This window comes from Clarias gariepinus, chromosome 2, assembly GCF_024256425.1.
Source record: "Clarias gariepinus isolate MV-2021 ecotype Netherlands chromosome 2, CGAR_prim_01v2, whole genome shotgun sequence".
Taxonomy (NCBI): Eukaryota; Metazoa; Chordata; class Actinopteri; order Siluriformes; family Clariidae; genus Clarias; species Clarias gariepinus.
The window spans coordinates 19,826,168-19,849,225 of record NC_071101.1 but is presented as its reverse complement, the minus strand read 5'-3'; the positions used below and the strand labels follow the sequence as shown (position 1 = coordinate 19,849,225).

General features: G+C 39.3%; 1 protein-coding gene across 2 annotated transcripts in view; it reads right to left on the bottom strand.

The window, feature by feature from the left end:
• dusp8a (dual specificity phosphatase 8a) overlaps positions 1 to 22,808 on the bottom strand; it is a 39,350-nt gene extending 16,542 nt beyond the window's left edge. The window contains exons 1-3 of one of the 2 annotated variants that reach the window (XM_053485524.1): positions 22,462 to 22,808; positions 15,673 to 16,026; positions 8,419 to 8,557 (exon numbers count right to left, since the gene is read on the bottom strand). In XM_053485524.1, the coding sequence (XP_053341499.1) occupies positions 8,419 to 8,557; positions 15,673 to 15,903 (370 nt within the window). In that variant the 5' untranslated portion in view covers positions 15,904 to 16,026; positions 22,462 to 22,808. Of the gene's footprint in view, positions 1 to 8,418; positions 8,558 to 15,672; positions 16,027 to 18,952; positions 19,133 to 22,461 lie in introns of those variants that run through there. The other variant, XM_053485533.1, reaches the window with a different exon arrangement.
• Between the last annotated feature and the right edge of the window lie 250 nt (positions 22,809 to 23,058).

Here is a 23,058-nt window from a genome sequence, read left to right as displayed (position 1 = left end):
GTTCCTAGCAGCCCCTAGGAGTTGAATCACTAGAGACAAACAGAAGGGTCTGAACTGGAGCACAAAGGTGATGATGACATCACTGAGAGGTGAACTTTTCACACTTGTTAACAGGGATCACATGACAGGATTGTACAAAGCTGCCAATGATCCAGTCATCAAGAGAAATATGTTATACATTTGTGCATGCTATGACTTCACTAAAAATGTATGCACACTTGTTTTTCAGCTGGTCTCTCCTAAGGAGCTGGGCACATTTGTTGGTTTTAAGTTGAGCTCAAGCAGGAAGAAAAGCGAGATGCTGCTGCTACCACTAGAGAGCCATGATGTCAAATCTCCAGAGCATTACACAACTGGGAGGATGTCCGAGCTGACAGGAGGAGGAATACTATCGGGAAGAGTTTAAATGATGACAAAGTCTGCATTCTTCACACAGGGGCCTTGGGCCGAGTGGAAAGTCCAAATTTAGCAGAGGATGGAATGGAAAGATCTCTTATCAGGAAATGAGTGCGGGGTTACATCAACAGTGCAGTGTGCGTCGTTGTCAGCTAATGCATGTATGTGTGCACAAGTGTGTATTCCTGTGTTTTGCTGTACTTTTCCTGGAATTCACAAAGTGTTTGAAGAGTTGTTTGACTTCCTAAAAATGTTACTGTGATACCACGGCAGCTTTAGGAGACACAGATAAACAAGAGGTTGCAAAACATGTAACCTCTTTATCTTTAAAAAAAGAAAAAAGTGATCTCATTACAGTTTTAAGTCATACATATTCTTATTAACATTTTAACCACCCTAAAAAGTGTCTACTGAGAACCAAGTAACCTTTTTTTTTTTTTTGCATAAAGACATGTATAAAACCTAAACATGACCAGTGTAAAGTCTTTTAAATACAGAAGAAGTAAGCTCTTTTATACAAGACGTGAATGAATTTTTCAGGGAAGCCAGGACTGCTTGCTGCTATACTGAAACTGAGCCAAGTTTCCTTCTGCAAAAGTAAAGTAAGAGGCCTGTAAACGCAGTAATTTCACCCCTCTATATACCCTAGAAAGTGGGAAGTGGCCAGTGCATGCGTACGCAGCTCGGTACCTGCTGGAATCTCATAAAAGGCAATCTCACAGGAAAAGAAGAGCTGAATTTGGCAAAATGGAGAAAAATGGAAAAGCTCTAGAACGTAACAGAAGAAAGCAGTGGAAAAGAGGAGTGCGGCGGGTTCACGTCATGCTGAAAGAATTTGGCAGCACCATCTGCTCAGACATTTATTTAGTTCTTTATTTAGTTTCTGGGAATTGACATAAGACATATAATTTGAGGCCAATGAGCATGCAGAGAAAAAAACGAAGAAAAAAAACCCAAAAAAACTAGAAAACAGGAGGGCAAATATAGGGCGAGGAATGGATACCACTAACTATCATGGATACCACTAAGACATCTCGAATGCTTTTTAACGTGCACATGTAAATGTGTGCATGAAGGTAAGAAGCTCAGCATAGAAACCGATTGGAAGCTCATATACCCTTTGACCTTTGCAGACCTTTAGACAGGATGAGTGAAAGCATGTAGGGAAAACCAATTGAGAACACTTTGGTGCATAAACTAGCCGTCAGGCGCCAGATGTGATGACCACAGAGGCCTGGACTAAAAATAGAGCAGTGTTTTCAGCAGAGAAAGAGAGAGTGAGTGTGTGTGTGTGTGTTCACAATAACACAGCATGAGCTTCTCTCGGGAGCTTACCTCACCACCCTAATGGCACCAGTGGCTCCTTCTCAATGAAATCATTGAACGGACCACACAGCACTGGGGCAGAAATGGATAGTGGCTTACGTAGACACAGGAAGAGGTCTTGCAGCTTCCCTTCCAACATCCAGCCCATCTAGCCCTTGAGCAAAGCTCTGAAGCACAAACTGGATCAGGGAACCATATAGAGTGAAAATGCAGTTCACTCTGAACTAAATAACATTACGTTATTGTTAAAATAATGCCTGATTCAGTTCTGACTTATTCAAGGCGGCCTAAAATAACTAAAAGACACAGATTAATGCCTAAAAAAGTTTCTTTTCTTTTTTTTTCTGCAAAATTACCAGAATCTCTGGCACCAGACAGTGGAACCCTTTATTTTCTACTTGGCCACCAACAGAAATGAATGCACTTGTATGCAGGGGCTAGCAGCAGTGCTTCCTGCTAATAGTGATTCAGCATCACTAACCAAGCAACACCATACACAAACAAGCACAAAAATTAAAAAAAAAAAAAGAAAAGAGAGAGATAAGAAAAAGAAATGCTTATCTGTATAAGTTTGTCATTTAAGCTCTCAATGTTTGCATCTCATGTTTTTAGGAAGCACAAAAGCATAAAGATTTTTATAGTACAAATACACATTTTTATTATGAATACACATGGACAAAGAAAAATGTTGCACATATAAATTCCTTAGGTAATGTTTTACTGTTAAATCAAAAAGTTCAATTTCATATAAAAATCTGTCCCCATCAGCACCAGAAGTTTCACATGATGATGACGATGATGATGATGATGATATAGAGTCAACATTTGCCCAGGATACAATCTCCCTGCACCTCAAGCAAGTCAAATGTCGCCACAACTTAACGTATGCAACCCTGAAATACCAGCAGAACTAGTGGCACCATTTTCTGTGTGATTTCTCAAATGATATAAAATGATTGTGTCTTGTCTTGGCCTTCCAGACCTTCAGTAGGGGGATCAGCAGTGGAACCAGCCTGAAAATGGTATTGCTGGCAACTCAAACTGTCTGACGATGTCTGCTTATGTTGCACCTAGTTAAAGTATTAACTGTATTGTCTAAACAGGGCATGGTAAAAACAGAATGTTGCACAATTAGAATGTTTTACTTACTTTCGATACCGAGACATGCCAGCTGGACAATCACATACTACTTAAGTAGATGCAAGGTTGCTTACCTCTGTTGTTAATGTACCAAGACTAACAAAATTATGAATAAAAATGTAGAATTTTCACACCAGCACATTATTATTTGTATTTATAGTGCAATGTTTCTTTTGTCCATGTGTAGATTATTTGTCTTATTATAATATTATTTTATTATTTGAATGGTGGCTAAAAACACATAGGACCTAAATTTTTTGGTAATGAACAACCAGCTTCGTAGGACTGGTCTGATAAGTTCTCTGGAAGCAATCACGTGGAATAGTCGCTCTTCCAATGTCGTTCCTAATTTGCATAGAATCGAGAAACCTCTGTCTAAATGTCACCCGTCACCCGTCACTCGCCACCGTCCCTGTGTCACACTTACACAGGAGCTGCTTGTTGCTTTGTCGCTTGCTTGTGTGAACTCAGGGTTGGTGTTGTTGTCAGCGATCTAGTTGTTTCTCAAGTTGGTGGGAAATAAACAACCGCGTGATCTGTTGGTTCCTGTTTGGGCCTGTTCTTGTTTTTGATTGTGCTGTGCTGTGACACCTCAATCTGCACACTGCCCAGGATTCTGTGGCCTAAAAAGTCTTTTAGAATTTGCACTTAGTCACCTTGTCACACTTAAACTAAAAAAAAAAATGCATTAAAAAAACCCACACACAGACACAACTAAAGACAGAGATGAAGATGAAAAACGGAAAATCAGATTCCGTTGAAAATCTGATTTCGACTTGACTCAACCTTCAGGCATCTCTCCATGTCATCATCTTCCTTCTGTTCACCATTAAATGGGAGTGACAGCATGAGGAACTTCTGTATTACAGAAACAATCTAAACCCTGTGTGAAGGCAACGCAGGCATATGGGCCAGAAACAGTAGCCGTACAACTCCATATACAATGATATTGCCAAAGCTTAGTTCATGTGAGACATACATTTAAACACAATTAGCCAGTGAAGAAGAATCCAGCTTCTGCTGTCCAGGGACCAAATCACAGGCAGATGCTAACAGTGGATTGGAGGAGATTAAACACAGTCAGTGCACATCTGTAGGATAGAGACACCTACATTCACAAAGACATACGGAACTACACACATACATATAAACACACGGGACATCTATTGAAGGTCACGATTTAATTAAATTCCTACTGAGCAAGGTGTGAAAGTGCAGGACTGTGATCTCCAGTGTTCACAGCGTGAATATGGAAACAGTGTGTGTGTGTGTGTGTGTGTGTGTGGTCATTAATACTACGCTGTAAAAACAAACAGAAAAAAAAGAGCAACATGGGAGATACATTCCAACAGCAGCAGGTTTTTAAAAATGACCAGTTTTATCAGCAGTTTTATCTTCGAGAGGAAATAACATGTCGATTCCACTTGAGGAAGCAAGGACAAATACACATTCAGGTTTATTATGGCTAATTACCAGGCTGGGAGGAGAGTTCAACTACTCGGGCTTTTCAAGGCCTCAACCGTAGCCAAAGAGCACAACTGGAAAATGTCAATGCTGTCAAAAAATATTATGGTAGTGTTTATTCTGCAATTTATCACCTTCAAGTCAAAACTGAAATGTAAACTGGACACAAGTCAAATTATACTGCAATTACATGCATGCATGTTATCCTGATCTGCCGTATTGTGAATGAATTGTGTGTAGCAATTAGCAATTCTAAACCAAATGTATATATTTTTTTTATTTATTCATTCATCTTCTAAACTGCTTATGCTGTACAGGGTCACGGAGGGCCTGGAGTCTTTTTAAGAAGACTTGGGGACGAGGCAGGGTACACCCTGGACAACAAACAACAATTTACCTAATCTGCATGCCTTTGGACTGTGGAAGGAAACTGGAGCACCTGGAGGAAACCAACCAAGCACGGAAAGAACATGCATAGAACACTCTATGCACACAGACGCGTGGCAGGGATCGAACTGCGACCCTGAAGTTGCAAGGCGACAGTGCTAAGCGCTAAACCACCATGCTGCCCCAAATTTACTTTGAATTATTATTATTTTATTTTTTTTACCTTCAAAAAATTTATGTTTACCCGATAACTGCTTCTGATGAGGCTTGTTGTTAATTAGCTCCCATAATGTCTTCTCTGGCCATTTTCTTATTACACCTACACATTCAGTGTGTGTCCAACACTGGCACGTAAGAGGGTTTGTGTTTTAATGCTATTTTTTTTTTTTTACACATGTACAACAGAAAGGCAAATATGAATCTGAATATACATTGGTGGCCAACAGTATTGAGACTAAAGTGAAAATTTTTATGTTGTTTTTAATAATGACAATCAAGACAATAAAAATAATCTGTTCTTTTATGCAATCTATTACTTTTCAAAACCTGATGGATCCGGCTGAGTATATGGTCAAAAAGACATCTGCAGTACTCTGGTGTCAGTTGCTCAATCCCTGGCTGCTCAATTGCTTCATGAAGATCTTGTAGAGAAATTCACAACAGAATCACTAAACCAGCTGATTCTAATTTGCACAACTCTTCAGTCAGATTGGCTTGAAGTAATCAGTGACATCACCTGTTTTGTGCAGAGGAAGAACTATAATACATGGCACATGTTCTCGTATAATATTTGACCACCACTGTATATTAATGATTCCATATGAACAGAGAATGCGCCTCACTTTGCCTATTCACCACCTTCTCTTTATCGTAATGTACTAATGAAGATCATGAACAGTTCAGCAAGAGATAGATTCTCCCCAGACTCAGCTCCACGCTGGATAATTCATCATCTAACAGGCCTATGTGAACTACGGTGCTGGCAACAGAAGAAGGCAGCGAGGCTGTGCTGTCTTTACACACTCGTGTGTGTTCTATGACGTAAGTTCATTCCAGCAGGTGTGTGTCTGAAGCTGTGGTTCAGAAACAGGCCAATGTACTAGCCAAACTAGGTACGGGCAGTAGACATAGTAAGCGCTTTGTAAATTAACAAAGCAGTAGCATATTTGTGGAATAAATCATGAATTTGAGGTCTTTTGTTTCATAACAGCAAGAATTACAACAGTCATGGCCTATTCCTCGAGTGTTGAAGCACAGCCCAGTCTGAAGGAAGAGACAATGGGTAAAAACAACATGGCTGCCAGCTCTATGAGAACCAGGCGTGTTGTTTCCATAATATTAATACAGAGCATACACAAGCCCACAAAAAGTGGACTGAACCCATTCCCTAGGATTACATCATCTTTCCTTTCAAGCTCACATCAAAGATGATCAAGAGGTGTTCGTGATGCGTGCGGCCTTAACATGGCCCTAATGAAATCAGCATGCTCCCACTGAGTCTAGCTTTTAACAGTGTTGGGAGGGTCGGGGGCTTTGAAGCAGATAAACAGCCAATAACCAGGGCACATGCTGTTCAGTCCAGGCCAGGGGCTTCCCTCCTCATGAGCAAGCCATCATATACAAAACCCAGCCAATTTAAAGTGGTTACAGGGCTCCCCTCCATTCCATACTCCCCCAAAAATGCCCACATCTGTAAGCCAACCAAGTCTCCCATTAACTTCCATTGACCTCATTTTTTCCGAAGGCTTCCGTGGCGCCCAGTCCCGCTGGCTTCCACTTCTGGAGATTATCGTTCTATGTTGGCATGGAAACAGCAGCCATTGGAATGGAATAAGTGTGATTCCACGCTGTACTGTGTCTTACTGTAGACCAGAGACACACAGCATGGGAATAAAAACAGGATAGAGAGTGAGAAAGTGCAGGCTTAGAGTATTAAGCATGGCAAATTAAAACTCGGCAAGTTTCAAGGGAGCTTTGTCGAAAGAAATGCAGGCGCATCATTATGGTTGACTGATTTCTGAGACTTAATCCCCAAACTGAGCACAACAGGGCAGGGGTGAGCACACAATCATAGATTAATGTAGGAGCAGCTTTGCAATTTTTTTAATTTCTTCAAATCTGCACTTGGAGACAGATTTGGGTTACTATTCATGTTGAAATAGAGTATTTTGAGCAGGGGGGGTTTGGAGAAAGCAAAAGCCATTATGATTTAGGAAGAAAACTGATTATTATGGTTATGATGGGATATGTTTCATACAGGTCAGTAGATCTAAAAATTCATAACTTTGACAGAATGCATTACCATGTTGCTCACAGCAAACGTAACTATAGCAGAACATGGGTAGTTTTTTTTTTAGTTTTTTTAATCCTGGCTGGCCAGAATCCAGCACAGACTAATGATTTGTTGATACTAAACATGAAAATTAACTGGTAAGTGTCTCAGAGTGGGAAACTGCCAAAATACAATGAACAGTGATCATTCAGCACTGTCCATCTTTGGACGGTATTGACTGTCAGAAATATTCTGTGTGGCAAGCAAGCTTGTTCATGCCTATGCCCAAGAAACCGATCAGTTATTTCTCTTGTCTCTTGGTTATAATTTAGTTACCAGCTTGCTACAACTTTGCTGGAAACTTACTTGATGCCAAATATCATAATGTGATCAATTTTCTCAGATAATAATTCCCTATCAATGTAATCAATCAATGAACTTTTTGTAAGCCTGATTTTAAAGTTATTGTTGAATTTAACAAAAAGTCAATTTAATATTTGTTATACTAGAAGATTAATGCTGTTGTGCCGGTAAAAGGAGGGTGAACAGTGTTCTGAAAGGGTGCCAATAATTGTATACTGTATACTCTATTATATATGGTTAAAACAAATATGCCTGGATAATTGTAATAAATGTATTTTAATTAAGGTATGTTTAAGGTAATTTATTAATTATTTAAAGATATTTCTTTATACCACCTTTAAATAATTTTTACTAGGCGTGGCAATAATTTGCTGTTGACTGGAAGTACTCATTTGCAGACAAATGGGTGCTGATGTGATGGTGGTTTATTATGTCTAAACTAATAACACCATAACAAATATGGTTATGATGTATGATAATTCTAATCATGCATTGCTATCACAGGTGCTGTCTGAAGCCTGTCTGTGAAGCCTCCCCCCCCCCCCCCCCACACTTTTTTTTTGCTGTAGTGACTTTATTTGACACGACATACATGAGGTACCAAGTGCAGGCCTCTGGGTCAGTGTGTATTCTTAGATAGAGCTGACATCAGAACTGTCATGTCATGCTAGTGTTACTAGATGAACCACAGAAAGTTCAAAAGGTGAAAGCAAGGGCACCTCTTTCTATCAAATACATGTTAGGAATAATTACCAAGGCCTCAAATCAGTCACTAACGTGTGAAGGCAGCGTGCAAGAGAACAGTGCGGGGAGGGTAAAGATGGACAGCCAAAGTGCAGAGAGCTACGGGAAGTGATAATGTCTTTTAAAAAATTTATAAATGATTGAGAGCAAAAAAGCAAACAAACAAACAAACAAACAAATAAAACAAAGAGTCTACAAGTTGAATCTATACAAGACATTGAAAGTAGCACCCTCTGTTGGTAATGTAGCCCTATACGGTTTTCAATCAGGTAAATACAAACAGCACATGTATTGGTAAATAAAAATTTGCATTGCTGCATTATAACCTGTAAGCAGGGACACTTTGTGGAATGTCCCATCCAGCTTGCTCAGTAGAATGTGGACAAAGCCATCTTTGGAAAGTTGTCCAGCGTCCTTAGTGCTCTGGTCGTACACCACCACCTCATGTCTCCTGCTCAGATCGACCTGCACACACGGACACATACAAATGGTATTAAAGAGAAGTGCCACACTCTAAAAAAGGAAGAAAGAAAAACAGAAGTAAAGCAACCTTCGTCTGTGGTACAATATTGATTGGTATTTGCTGTCGCAATAGTGACGCCAATGGCAGCTCTAACAATCCACAGGATTGCGTTCTGTGAGCATGCCGAGGTTTCAAATAAGACTGGGTGAATTAATAAAATATTGACAATATTAATAATAAAGGGTCAAATTAATGTAAGTCAATATTTAACTATGACGTAATGATGTCACATGTTCTACAGTTGGTTCTAATTTATTATACTGCAAAGGTGTACTGTTTCACTGTCCTATTTATAGCCACATCCTGCAGTGCAACTTTGTAAAATGATATATAATTATAAGTTTTAATGCAAATATTGAACATAATGATAATTAGGAGGCAATAGCCTGGGTGTAGCGCGTGACTATTAAATCTGATTGCTGGGATGAAATTGTGGTAAGTACGTAATATTTGTCGCATGCACAAATACTCACTGCATGCGCTTGTGCGTTTGGTGTGTACGTGTGTGGTGCATTGCTAGGACTAGGCTGTGTGTTGCTGCATGCTAACCCGACTGCTTCGATGTTGTCAGGCAGTTTTTAATCACGTGACCGTCAAGCAGCGCTGCTGTACAGTGACTCAGTATAAGACAGGCAGAGGAGAAGAGCGCAGGGAAGAAGAGAGGAGAGGAGAGACGTGTAGAGGAATAATAATAATAATAATAACAATATATTAATACATTTATATAACACAGAAAATGCAAATGAATGATAAAAAACAGGGTGGAAAAGAGAGAGATTACAAATAAGTAAGCCAGGAAAAAAAACAAACACTTTGCATGAGTGTTTCCCCTGTTCATGTTTCCTCAGCTTCAGCATAGCCGTAACAATGAACCTACAGCCAATCACATTCACTAACAGATCACTGCGAGGGTGATTCTGAATAGCAAATTAGAATGGAGTGTGTTTTTGTGCTTACACAGCAGCATTTACTAGCTGCAGACTGGCAGAGCGCCCCCAGGTGAAATCATCAGCCCAAGGTCAGATACAGGTGCCAGATTTCCAATTCTCCCTGGCTTAACAACACAGCCAGCATAATAAAGTACTGTACTGGGTTAACATAACCTGGTTTACCCTTCGTATCCCTCATCACTGTGAACTATGTACTATGTAAATGAGTAAAGATATAATCTGTGGATTAAATGGAACAGGTTTTCCAATAATAATGGTGTGATAATAAAAGACTTTAAGGCGGTACTCTATGCCTATTTGTTGTCTCTTCACACTTCCACGCAACACCCCTTTGGCTGAATAATAATTGGATGAGAGCTAAATCAACTGTGTGACATCATCACCTGGGGGATTACAGTCTGCCTGTGTGGCTTGGCGTCCTGCCTGATCCTGGTTTACATAAGCTTGTAAACCTTGTAATTATATAAAATGTCGTAATTAAACCCTGACTGAAATGCATATCTAAAAAGTATAAAACTTATCTTAAATTATCATCAAACCACAATAAATATGAATAATGCCAGTGTTTCACATACTGAGAACTACTGCTTTGCAAATAATGATGTCTCTGTATTTAATTTGGCATGCCCAGCAATTAAATAGCTCACTTCTTCCTTATGACACACCCTCTAATGCTGCGTCCTTACAAAGAGCAGCTTATTGACATTAGCACTGTTTGTTCATAATAAATCTTACCTATTCCACACGCTGCTAATCCCTTAAATTATTACAGCTGGCAACCGCCGTCAAAACGGCATGACGTGAGGAGGCTTCAGCCATTTGGAGGCTTTTGCTCGTTTAACACTTAGGTCCAAATGTGCATTATTCAGAGAGTCTCCCCTAAAACAAGCTCACATCACACAGGTTGTGGCCTCTGGCATTCCACTGCTATCAACCCTGACCATCAGCTGTGCAGCAAGACGCAGGAGTACAACAAACTTCTCAATGGTACCATTCATTGGGACACGCACTGCTCACTGGTAACACTGGAGATAAATTAAATAAATAGAACATGAGCATCAACACATCAATGAATGTTGTATCTACAAATATGATTTTAAGTCATCCAGAACCCGTGTACAGATAACAACGTAAAACATGAAATGAGTAGCTGCTGGTAAGCAAAAGTGGCAACTGGCTGGTTGTTTTTGCTTTGTGAAAACCACAAGGACAGCAATGCAATCCATTTTATTTAAGTACTACAGTACTACTAAGATACCTGCAAGTGAAAGGATGGTGACAGCATGTTGTCGGTTGGGCAGCACACAACAAAATGCACAGTTTGGAATATTTTGAATATCGGAATTTACATATACATACATGATCTGTGGCAAAAGTATTGCAAAAAAAAAAAAAGTATTGCATTAAATTCATATTATGTAAGATATACAAAAATATTGTTTAAATAATCATACCAGGACTTTACTTGTCTTTACCAGTCACTCTTTTGCAGAAATCAGGAAAAAACATATATCCTGTATATGAGGGCCATACCGAAAGTAATGCAAATGTGGGCATGATGTTACCTGATATAGGTCATTCAAATTATGCATGTTGGTAGAACATGTGTTTCTTTATACAAAAGTACTACTCAACATAGTCACAAGCCATTACTTGAACCCAACTCTTGTATCCTCTTTGTATGTCCATGGTCTCCCACTGGTTTGTCTTCAATGCTGTTAATTCTTCTTTAAATTTCTCCATCCATCTGTGCACATTGCTCTTGTCAATGGTGCCATCTCTGTAAACATTCTGTAACGCAGTGGGAGACCATCAACTGTGACTAAAGGGATTTCCAAAGAGAATTGGAGCGGTGGGTACTATGTTAGTACTACAATTGTATAGATAAAGAGTTACTCTACCAACATGTGCAATTTGAAGGACCTAAGTCAGTTAATAATAATAATAATAATAATAAAATAATAATAATAGTAATACATATAATAATAATAATAATAATAATACATAAAATAAAATCTATGCTCATTTTCACATTGCTTTCAGTTTTCAGTTCTGCAACAATGTGACAGATAAAAACAAGTCATGGTGTGATTTTTGTACATTTTTTAAATAATAGGAATTTAATGGGGTTTTGTCCGGAAGACACTGTCAATAGTATAATGAAGATTTTTCATTTTTATTTTCAAGGGAGCTTTCACAGTCCATTTGCTGAGTCCAAATAAAAGTAAAAATGGATATTTTTGGTCCATTTACCATCAGGTTTGGTTCACACGGCACAGAAATAAATGATCCAAAATCTAATAGAAAAAAAGTTGTTTGAAAGGCATGCAATTCAAAAGGCAGGTTCAAGTACAAGTTCATAAAAAAATCTTTCAGAATCTTTTGAATAATGTTTAGAGAATTTGCTTAAATAACAAGCTTTAAATATATTTTTCGTATCTATTTTATCAGTGCGAATATGCAGAGCAGATGGTATTTCTGCAGCACTATGTCTCAGATCCTTGGCTCAGTTTGCACCCTGTGGTTCAGTTTAGCAGGTTTGTGACTGTCGATTCAGCCGAATCGCTTTCAGATCGAATTTAGAACCAGGCCAGGACCATGCTGCTTAAAGGTATACAGTCTTGGATCAGTCACTTTGATCCACACTCAAGCGCAGTTGCGTTGTTCTCTCCAGGCCCCCAAAAAACACACGTCCAACGCAGTAAACGCTTAATTGGTGAAATCATCCAATTTGTGATTTTTGCTTATACCGGCTCTCTCTAATTCTCTGCTGAACAACATCGTCTTGGTATTCCAATTTTTTGCACTTTTGATGGCTGGAACCATATTTGCTTTTAGACATAGGGCGGAGAAGGTTATAATAATTACCACAGTATCAAAGAAAACAGAGCAAGGTACGTACTGCCTTTTTCTAAAAAAGAGCCAGAATTAATATCTCTTTGTCCCAGAGTTATTAATTTGCATGCAATAATGATGCACGTTCCTACTCATTACTCTCTGGTATCCATTCCTTAGCCATAAGCCTTTCCCGTATACGCTGTAGTCACTGTCTCCTCCAGGCCATTCTTTCAGTCTGTCCTCACCACGGGCAACAACTGAACCATCTGTCAATAGCAACTCAATGGAACATTTGGCAGCAGGGATTAGCATAAGCCTAGAAATGGCCTCGTTTGTCACTGCATATAAAGTCTTATTATTGCCCTCAGCTACTTGCCTGTTCTAGCTACTGTACTCACCCCAGTTCAAAATAAGAAACACTTTTATTTAATAAACATATAGACAATACTAATCAGCTAAATGAGAGTCAGAATATTTACCACTATCCAACAGTATACAACCCATACACGTTCATGGCATATTGTCTACTTATATAATGAATGATAACTAGCCAAACCAAGCGATAGCAAAATAGTTTGCTTAATGTGTTTTATACCAGCCTCCTGATCATTATATGCTAGGCCTGTTGCACACTGTAATCTTTTAAACACCATAATGCAACAAATTGCAAAAAGAAAAGTACAGACCAAATAAGCATATAGAACATAAATACCTGGTCCAGTTGGTCAGAAATTCTTACTCGTCATTTTATTTATAGGTTGTGGGAACAAATCATGAGGAATGTTGTATTCAGGAAGCACTGCTTGGCTTGTTCTGCTGAAACATCCCTGCGGGTAAAAAGCTATCTTGGTGGTATGAAAGAAATTTGTTTCTTAAAATCTCTTTTCTAAAGAAACTTTAACACATGTGATCTCTTCCTAGTCCTGGAATCATGCATTGTCCCAAAAGTTACAAACTAGCTATCTGAACAGTTTAAGTTACACCACAAAATAGTATTAAAAGTGATTTTTTTTTTTTTAAAACAATAGTTCTGATGTTTTTTGCACTCTTACAAAATGCGTCTACATTATCACGCATCCTTGTGGTTCTTCAATTAGTCTGAAGGACAAACTGATGACTAAAGCTATCTACATCCATTAGTGCTAATTTGAGAACCATTTTGCTGTAGCAAATCACTAAGAGGGCCAGAAATGACCTAATAATGAAGGAATATCTACTAGCCACAGATAAAATCCAAGTGGACCCAGCATTGCACATAGAGGGCCATCATTTTTATCTGTGTGTAGATGAATAGAGCTCATCCATTAATGCTCTTTCAACTTCTTCCTTTATGCACACTTATAATGAACTACAGTGGTGGCCTTCTCTTGCTTTGCTTTCACATTAAGGCCACTGCTCCAGGCCTGGTCTTGAGCAGTGTTTAAGTGTAGGGAAGGCTTGATCAGGAGGCTGAGCTGACTGTACAAACACACTGCATGTGCCTAGCCTGCGCTTTGTCAGTGGCTACACAAAAGAGGATGAGGTCATGCTTAACCAATAACAAAGAGTCTCTGGTGTCCACCCGGTCCTGCCTCTCCCGCTACACCCGCTTTGCTGCATCTTTATCCAGACTATGCCTTAATCACTGGCATTATCCTCTTTACTGAATGACATAATACAACTCCAGTGCATTTTCAGAGCAAGAGAGAAAGCCAAAGACTCAGAAGAAGGACATTTCTTTTTTTTTTTTTGACTTGACAGTTTTGTTGACTTTTCATATTAATGTACTATATGTTCTATCATGAGATCTGGTCTAAAGACTGTTTTTCCTATTTAGGGAACCAAATGCCAAACAAAATGCCATTGCAGCATAATAAAATCATGCACCAAATCAGATTTCTGATCCAAATCATGTTATGTTCAAAATATGACAGCTCACAAAAAGAAGGTGGTATTATACAAGGTCTGTTCAAGTCAAACCTGTACTTGTGTTGAGGGAAATTTCTCATGAATGAAGTCATGAAGCTGACTTACATTTACAGAAGACAGCAGCACAGTAGCACATTATTCATCACCATAAAGTAGAACAGTATAGTGATGAGACTCTTTCTGCACATTTGCAAACATTTTAAAGAAAGCTGTATGTCCATGAATGACCATGCCAGCCGAGGTGGCTCGAAGCTCATTGCAGTTGTTCCCATTAACATTCAGCAACTGGAAAGTGTGATGCTTAAAAATTTATGGATAACTTTTCTCAACTTGAGTTATTGCCACAACCCTGTACAGTCCTGACCCTCTCAACTGTCTTTTGATATTCTGCACAATCTAAAGTCCTGGTTTGACAGTAACACCCCTCATAAAATTTAGCAATGAATAATAAAGGAGGAATAAATTTGGTGCAGTCTATCCAACATGCAGTCGAGAGTAGACTCTGAAATCTTTGGTATTGTATCTGTGTACATCAGTCAGCACGAGGAAGCAAAATAAATAAATAAATAAATAAATAAATAAACGAAATTTATGACCGAAATTTTATATCTTCACCTTTATATGGTCTAACTCATACAGGGTTAATAGTTACGGGTGAGACCACTGGACATTACTACACACAATAATCTCTAGAGGTAAAGGTTTTTCTATCATACTACTAACTGCATGATTAATCAATACACATACACATACTGTATTTGGTGGAGAAAGTTCATTACACTGTATACACAACTATACTGTATATTGGACAGTCTATTTGATGTGCTTCATGTGGGGTTGCCTACATACTTCTTTCAGTTTTACCACATGCCTAAGAATAAGTCATGCTAGTTTGATATATTCAATGAAGATGTCACGGAAAGTGCAAGCATCCAAAAAAACGATGAGCAATAAACTTCCAGTAAACTACCTTCCAAATATAGTGTACTAGGTGGATTAAGCTTTTGGGCAGGCGACTGGTCCTTTCATCACCTCTCCTTTCACATTGCAAATTGCTTGTTGAGTATTAAGCTTAATTCGCCACACTTCTCACAAGAGGGAGTGTCACATACTGTATGTGCATAAGAACTTGGCCATGCCGCATTGCAAGCGGGTGTCACAATGGTGGCTCTTTAATGGCTGTTCACATGTGAATACTAAATCAATGTAATAATGTAAAATAAATAAAGCGCGGCCCATCAAATAAAACCCTCAGCGTAGTCTTCAAAAGAAATTAATAAATTAATCTTATAATAAACCTATTCGACAAAACCTTTGACCCTGCCCTTCCCGAAATCATAATTAGAAGCATTGCAGTGTACCTTGACCTTGCCGTTGGGTTGTAGGAGCTCCGTGATGGAAACCTTGTCCTGCTGCAGTCTCCTCTTGACAAGTTTAGAACAGCAGACATTGACAGCTCCATGCACGTGCGAAGCATTGTACTCAGAGAAGGTGCGGCTGTCGATGACAAGCAGGCGGCCGGCCCCACGCTGCAGAAGACTCGCCAGGCGCTTAATGTCCATGACGCTGCGACGGCTCTTCTCCCCTGCCATGAAGGAGCCACTTCAAATAGGGCTCACTTGCCCAAAGGACTTCACAGGTGCACACTAGGTATGGGCTGAAGGGCTCAGATCAGCCAAGTAGCTTCAAGACAGACCTCATGACTGCCATGTTTCCTGAGGAGAGAGGAGCGAAATTTTAATTGGTAAAACGAAACAAGACTTAAGCAACACTACGTGCCCTGCTGGTTACTGGTTGCATGAGTGGAACAATTTTGCTTGTCATCAGACCATGTTGACAATGCTGTCATCATGCAGCGTGCACTGCCATACAAGAGTACTTATCAAGTGAGAGATTTTACTCTGTAGTGCTGTCAGTGCGATGTTCGCTGTCAGATTTAGAATAGCTTTTGTTCACTCATGAAACAGGAACCAGGCCGAGGTGGTCTAAATTAAGCTCAGGGAATTTTAAAGCTGGCACACTCTATGATGAGCATGCTGTGCGGCTGCTGTTATTTTAACAGGATCACCAGCTTCTTCAAGTGCATCTGCTTATTTCGTATCTCCTATATTGATGCTTATCATCAATACAACAGCAGTCCTTGTATAGAAACCACACACACACACACACACACACACTATTGGGATAAATATAAAATGTTATCGATTTATCAACCCACCAGAGATTAAGTTATCCATCACTTACTGAGCTGTAACATGACAGCACTTTGTTTACCACTGGACCTCATTGTTTGTCAGTAAACATCTGACATCACAGACACTTATGAGCTAGTTATGTCTGGGTTACAATATTAAAATTATGATAGCCACAATAGTCAGAAATGTGTATCAGGGTTTTTAATTATAATTTTTTATACAATAATTCAATTCAATTTTATTTATATAGCGCTTTTAACAATGGTCATTGTCTCAAAGCAGCTTCTTAAAAATAAAAATAAAATAAAATTTTCTAAAGATTATTTTAGGTAATAAATAATTTTCCTGTCGCTAGAATAATAATTAAAAAATTAGCCTCATTTGTAAAAAAAAAATAATAATAATCCTATATAGATCACAACCAGATCAGACTAATTTCTAAAAATTGCTAAGGTAATTCACTTACTTGCTTTTTGAGTCTCACAGCTCACACTCTCAAAACTTGTATGTTGATTTGCTCTATGTAAAATGAGCAACTCTCTAGTCCTAACCCAATGGCTGCAGTAGCCTGTATGCAAACCCACCACTTGTCTGCGGTCATGCTGTCTGATCACTTCACCAAGTATAATCATGTTTGGCTCTCCTGGAGGATTTGCCAGCACTCGAACCCACTCTTCATGACGCCACTTTACTCCACCGAGCCATCCAGAAAGAGGGGGACACAAGTGCACTTACATCTTGCTGTGTAATATGAGCTATCCTGTCTGATTCCCAAGATACACAGTAAAAAAAAGTTGCCTCAAAGTCATTATGAGTATAATACAAATATAAGATATATGGGTCAGTTTTATGATGGGGTATGTGTGTCCAAGAACTACATTTACATTTAGGTATTTGGCAGACCTTCTTATCCAGAGCGACTTACAAAATTGATTGAGTTTCTGTAATTGGACTTGACATTAAGCTAGATAACAAGAGTTTTATTTTCTGAGGTTGAAGTAAATTAGTAAATGGCACATGGGCAGACCTATATCAAATATATAATCCCACCCAACTTAAAATTAAAACATCTTTTGGAGGTCATGGTAAACCCATCATGCAACTCATATAACTGAGAAAATATGTTTCCTGGGGTTTTAAGGAATACTTAAGGCCAGGCCACCCAACTGTATGGAGTTAAACGATACTTTTAATAGAAGTACGTATATATATATATATATATATATATATATATATATTTTTTTTTTTTTTTTCTAATTAAACCTTACTGATCTCACATTTTTAGTACTGCTGAAGGAAGTCAAACTTTCCCACCTTGCAAATCCCAGTGGAAGCCCGGCCTGCCACCCAATGTGGCCTTCACTCAGAAAAAGCACTTGCCTGCCATGCTGCTCTCATTTCTCCTCTAGCATACCAGTCATGAAAAATACATGCTTTTGGCTAGCTCTGCCTGTCTCTCCCTTCCGAACAGAGACTTAAACACAGGTAGAGAGAAAGTGGAAAGAGGTAAACTTTCATTGGCATTAGGCGGAAATTTCACACTAGCGTGCACACACGCGCACACAAAGACAGGAAAGCCTGAATGGGACTAAAATAATTACTAACAACTACTGCTGATTTCTTCACACTTTAGAGCAATGTGTGTTTTTGAGTCTTGTTGAGCAGCAGGACAAGGCAGGCATGTCTGACAAAAACAAACACTTGAGCAAGCAACTGAGCTGCTGGCTAAGCAATACGCTGTGAACAATATGAGGGACGTCATGTCCAGAGCAACAACATCGTTGCAGTCGACCGTGCAAAATATAAACTGGCTCTCTTTCTCTCACTCTCTATCTGCAGAATGTATGATGGGATGTTGCAACAAGAATATCTGTAGTGTGACAGAGTGGAAAAGAGAAAGGATTGCTTTGATAATCCAATGCTGCATAGAGACAGCATGTACAAATATAAGATTATGCCGCTACCAAGATGCCCATACACAACAACAACAAAAAATAAAACATGCATTAATTAATAGCAGCAAATGCCGATAGACATAGAACAATCTCATAAATAAAGAGTAAGAATTTTTTTCTTGTTAATATCAGTTCCAGTACCTTTAAACCTTTCTCTAAATGTGCATAGCTCTCAATGATTATTCTCTTGATCCTAATCATAAAAGCACTGCATAGTAAGTTCTGCTTCAGATTACTGTAAACAAGTGCCATGCTATAAGGCCTGTCTCCTCTTTCCCGATCTGCAGCAGCAGCACACAGAACTGCCTAGTAACCAGACTCACAAAAACAGCATCAATATGGACGCACACGCTGCGCCACTCACATCGATCAGCCATCTGCTGCGTCTGATTCAAACAAATGAGCCACATACACATACACAGAGATCAATTCTTCAGATACAATGCGATATTTACGTATAAATGGCAAGCCATAAGGAGAGCAAATCGCACCAGTCTTCTTCTTGTCATTACACGGATGATGCGCATCCTCGCTCCAGCCTATAGTCCATTCTGGCACAGCTTGGCTTTCCGTTCATTGGACCAATGCGTAGATGAGCACACCTGCAGCGCATTTGTCTGTCTGTTAATACATGCTAGAGCCTGGCAGGATGTGAAGGAGCTGCCGTTGCTTGCGTCAAATGGCGATGCCTCTGCTTGACAACACAGCCGGTGTGAGGAGGGAAAAGAGTGAAGGGGGGGGCTCGGCTCTAGGCAGGGCTGTGCACTGCAGTTCAGGATGTGAGAGAGAGCAGGAAGAGAGATGCCTTCTCGCACACACACAGCTCATGGACTGGACTGCATCTTTAACCAGACAAACTTCATAATTTGGCATCATCGGAGTCACATCTGCAAGCTGCGAATGATGGCCAAGAAATAACTTCTAATGTTCATAGCATCAATGCTGCTGCTGAAAGACTTGCGTAAAAGCTGGTGCAGATGCTGAGATACTGATTGGTTGAGAATTTCCCATTGCTATGGCAACAGAGCGAACTCAAAACAGTGACTGGGCATGGAGCAAAGGTGCAGCTTACTCTGGCATCACAAAAAGCAACAAAGCGCCCTGAGCTGCTGTTTTATTGATCATTTGGAATTTAGCAATATTTATGAAGACTTTGCCTCTGCCAAGGATCATAGTAGAAGACACTAATCATATCCTTAGCCCTGAACACAAAAACCAAAACAAAGACAAGCTTGCAGTGTTTGCAATAAAAAAAATCCATTTGGAGATAGTCTGCGTTAAAGACGTTAGCAGTTGGTTCAGAAATGACTTATTGCATACATCTGCGAATAAGAGCAAATATTCATATAAACACTGTGATAACGTTCCTATTATTTTTTAGACTTACTATGCCTTTGTAATTCCTATGCTAGATACACATGTTTTTAATGATCATTAAGCTAAGTGAGTAATGTATGTCTCTGTTAATATTTAAAGCAGTGATAAATCATGGTATAAAACTTATATTAAGATGAATGCACTTGAATGTTTTTTTTTAGAACAACCGGCCTTAAAGTCACTTGAGTATGTCAAAGCCTAAGGTTAGAGTGGAAATACGAGCAGAAAGACAGACTGACAGATAGAGCATTTTGTGAAAACCAGAATAATCATCCCTGTAGTAGCATGAGGGAGAACCATCAATTAAATAATAATCAATCAGTCGTCAACCTATGGATAAAAGTCTTATAAAGTTACTCAGATTGCCAGTCCCTTAGGATGTGAATGTTATACACTTCTTACTTACATTGTTACTGCTGACTCCAAGTACTGCATCACCATGCTTTCTGAATGTCAAAACTAAACCTGGAAACTAAACTATGCACCAAAACAGACAGCGACCATGCAACCAAGTCAATTAAAGCAAAAACAGAAACATCACGCCTATTACACCAAATTAAAAAAATCATAAATTTGTAACTGCAAGATTTTACATTGCATGCTGTGTAACCAGTTACACGAACACATTCTGCCATTTCATACAACTGATATCAGGCTAATCCCTTGTTCACACAATTTTATTCCAGCTATGCAACAACACACTATAACCTGAGACAATATCCCTGTTGGTTATCCTTTTATGTCTTTAGACAGACCTAAAGAGGTTTGACCTTGTTTTTTTTTTCACTTCGAAATATAAGCTAAAGTAAAAACATTTCCCTCTGAAGCAGTGAAGGCAATATCTTCCCACAGGCCAAGTGGGAACATGAACATGGTTATGCATTCCACAAATTTAACCACTCGTGTCTAAAAGGCCAGATACACAAACACCATAATGACTATTATATAACATTATATTGGATTATAGAAGCAGGTGACCCAGGAAAATTGCTATATTGGCAAACGGCACAGAGTTTATGATCAAGGCTTTCTCAAAGTCATGCACTGAGGTGAGGAACTGGATAAAGACTTCATAGGCTTATTATTGATACACTTTTTTAGTAAGGTATTAGGCAATAGTAGTAGGCAGTTAAGAATGTAGTCAGCTGAATCCTGGTGAACGCTATCCCTTTGTATGCATACACTCAGCAGACCGTATATATATATAGTATTTTGACATACTATAACTGTATTATGCACCATTCATCAAGTCTAGACTAGAAAATATTTTTTGTCACTGATCTCTCTTTAAGCATAATCACAGTACTGTATATTGTCTAAGAAATCAGGTACTGGTTGATCCTTTTGTCAAGCACCTTCGTACAATCAGAAAGATTATCCAAACTCTCATTTTCAACATCTACTGACATCACCTAAAACAACTTAGGACTCATTTCATATTAAGTACTTTTGCTTTGCACAGTACTTGACTTCCAGTCAGCTTTTATATTGGTGATGCTCTGCACTCTAGCATCCTTCCATATCTACACACTCCAATATAGTAGATGGTAGCATGCACCTGACTGATTCCTGATCTGCCAATAAACACAAAGAAGTAGACATATACGCATGCCTTAAAAACTACATGGTTGACAATTTGACAAAACATATCTATATTTTCCTATTAAACCACAGAGCTCCTCTCTTGGTTATTTTTAAACAGGACAATCAAACGGTTATAAAATCACATTCTAAATAGCACTCCACTACCATGTTCCAGAACAGTGAGCTTTCACACCAGATGTAAACTGTATGCAAGTATACACGAACAGTGATCTGTGCATCATCCATTCATCTATCTAAAAACAACTCTGTAGTCCAACGGCAACTACCACCATTATTAATCCCTATTGCACGACTGTGGTAGAACCTCTGATCAACATTCACATGCTCGTTCACACACTACGGGCAGTTTGGAAATACCAATTAGCATAATCAGCATGTCTTTGGACTGTGGGAGGAATCCAGAGTACCCAGAGGAAACCCACCAAGCACAGGGAGAACATGGGCAAGAATAGAACCCAGATTCTGGAGATGCAAGTTGACAATGCTAACCACTAAGCTGATGCGCCGCCAATCTGTACGCCGTCCCTGGATAAGTTACAGAGTTCACACTAATGAAATGAAATGGACTTTGGGGTCGAGTGAATACGGGTCCCTGATGTGAAAGCAACCTTAGAAGCATATTGCTGGTGAATAAACTGCATTATTATTATTAGATATAAATGCATTATAAATTATAAACTTAATTTTATATTTATTTATAGCATTATATTACATTATACTGCATTGCATAAATGCAAGCACATGATGAAAAGAGAGTGATTGTGCGCATCCCACTGCAGCCAGAGCGGATTTTGACATCTGCTATTGATAAATGGTAATAAACATACCCGACAACAGTAGAGAAAAAGCTCTCACCACCAAGATGACACACACACACAGACTCACAGTCCATTTTCATTTCTCAGAGTACACACAGCACATTATATTACCAGCCCCAGTGGAAACAGCGCGAGCCCATTCTCAGCTAATTGTACGAAATGCCGCATGCGCATTAGAGCAGTCGTTGGATTATACGTACCATACAGTCCCCGGTCTCCCCAAAAAGCGCGTTTTTCTCTTCAGCTCGTCTCCATAGCACACTGAAGCCCCTTTCCGTTAACACGCAGTTTTTGTTAACTAATCCACACAGCTCGTGGACACTAGTGTCACTGAGCAGCATTGGGCATGCGGACAAAAAACAACATACACACGCACACAACACGACCGACTCCTGTAGTGCATTTCATTCTCGTCCCGTGTATTCAGCTCGGCGACTATGACTAGTGACTCATCAGGTAAAAGCAATCTGTAAATTACAATGTATTAGCCATTCGGGTAAAAAAAATAAATAAAATAAACACACGCATACACATACACACAAACAGAAGGTACACTTTGGCACTAGAAATTAACTAAGGATGAGGTCATGGTTCAGGAGGGGGAAAAATGTAGCTGACGTCACTTTCAGCCAATAGGAAGCCAAGGCTCAGGTTTAGTTGACGTCAGCGTGGTGATCGGTAGATTAAAGCGCCACCGGGATTTAAAAGAGCAGCGCGGCGAAGAGCCTGCAACCCCCGCCCCCTCCCTCTCCCCCTCTCTCTCTCTCTCTCTCCTGGAGCTTCTTATTCACTGGACC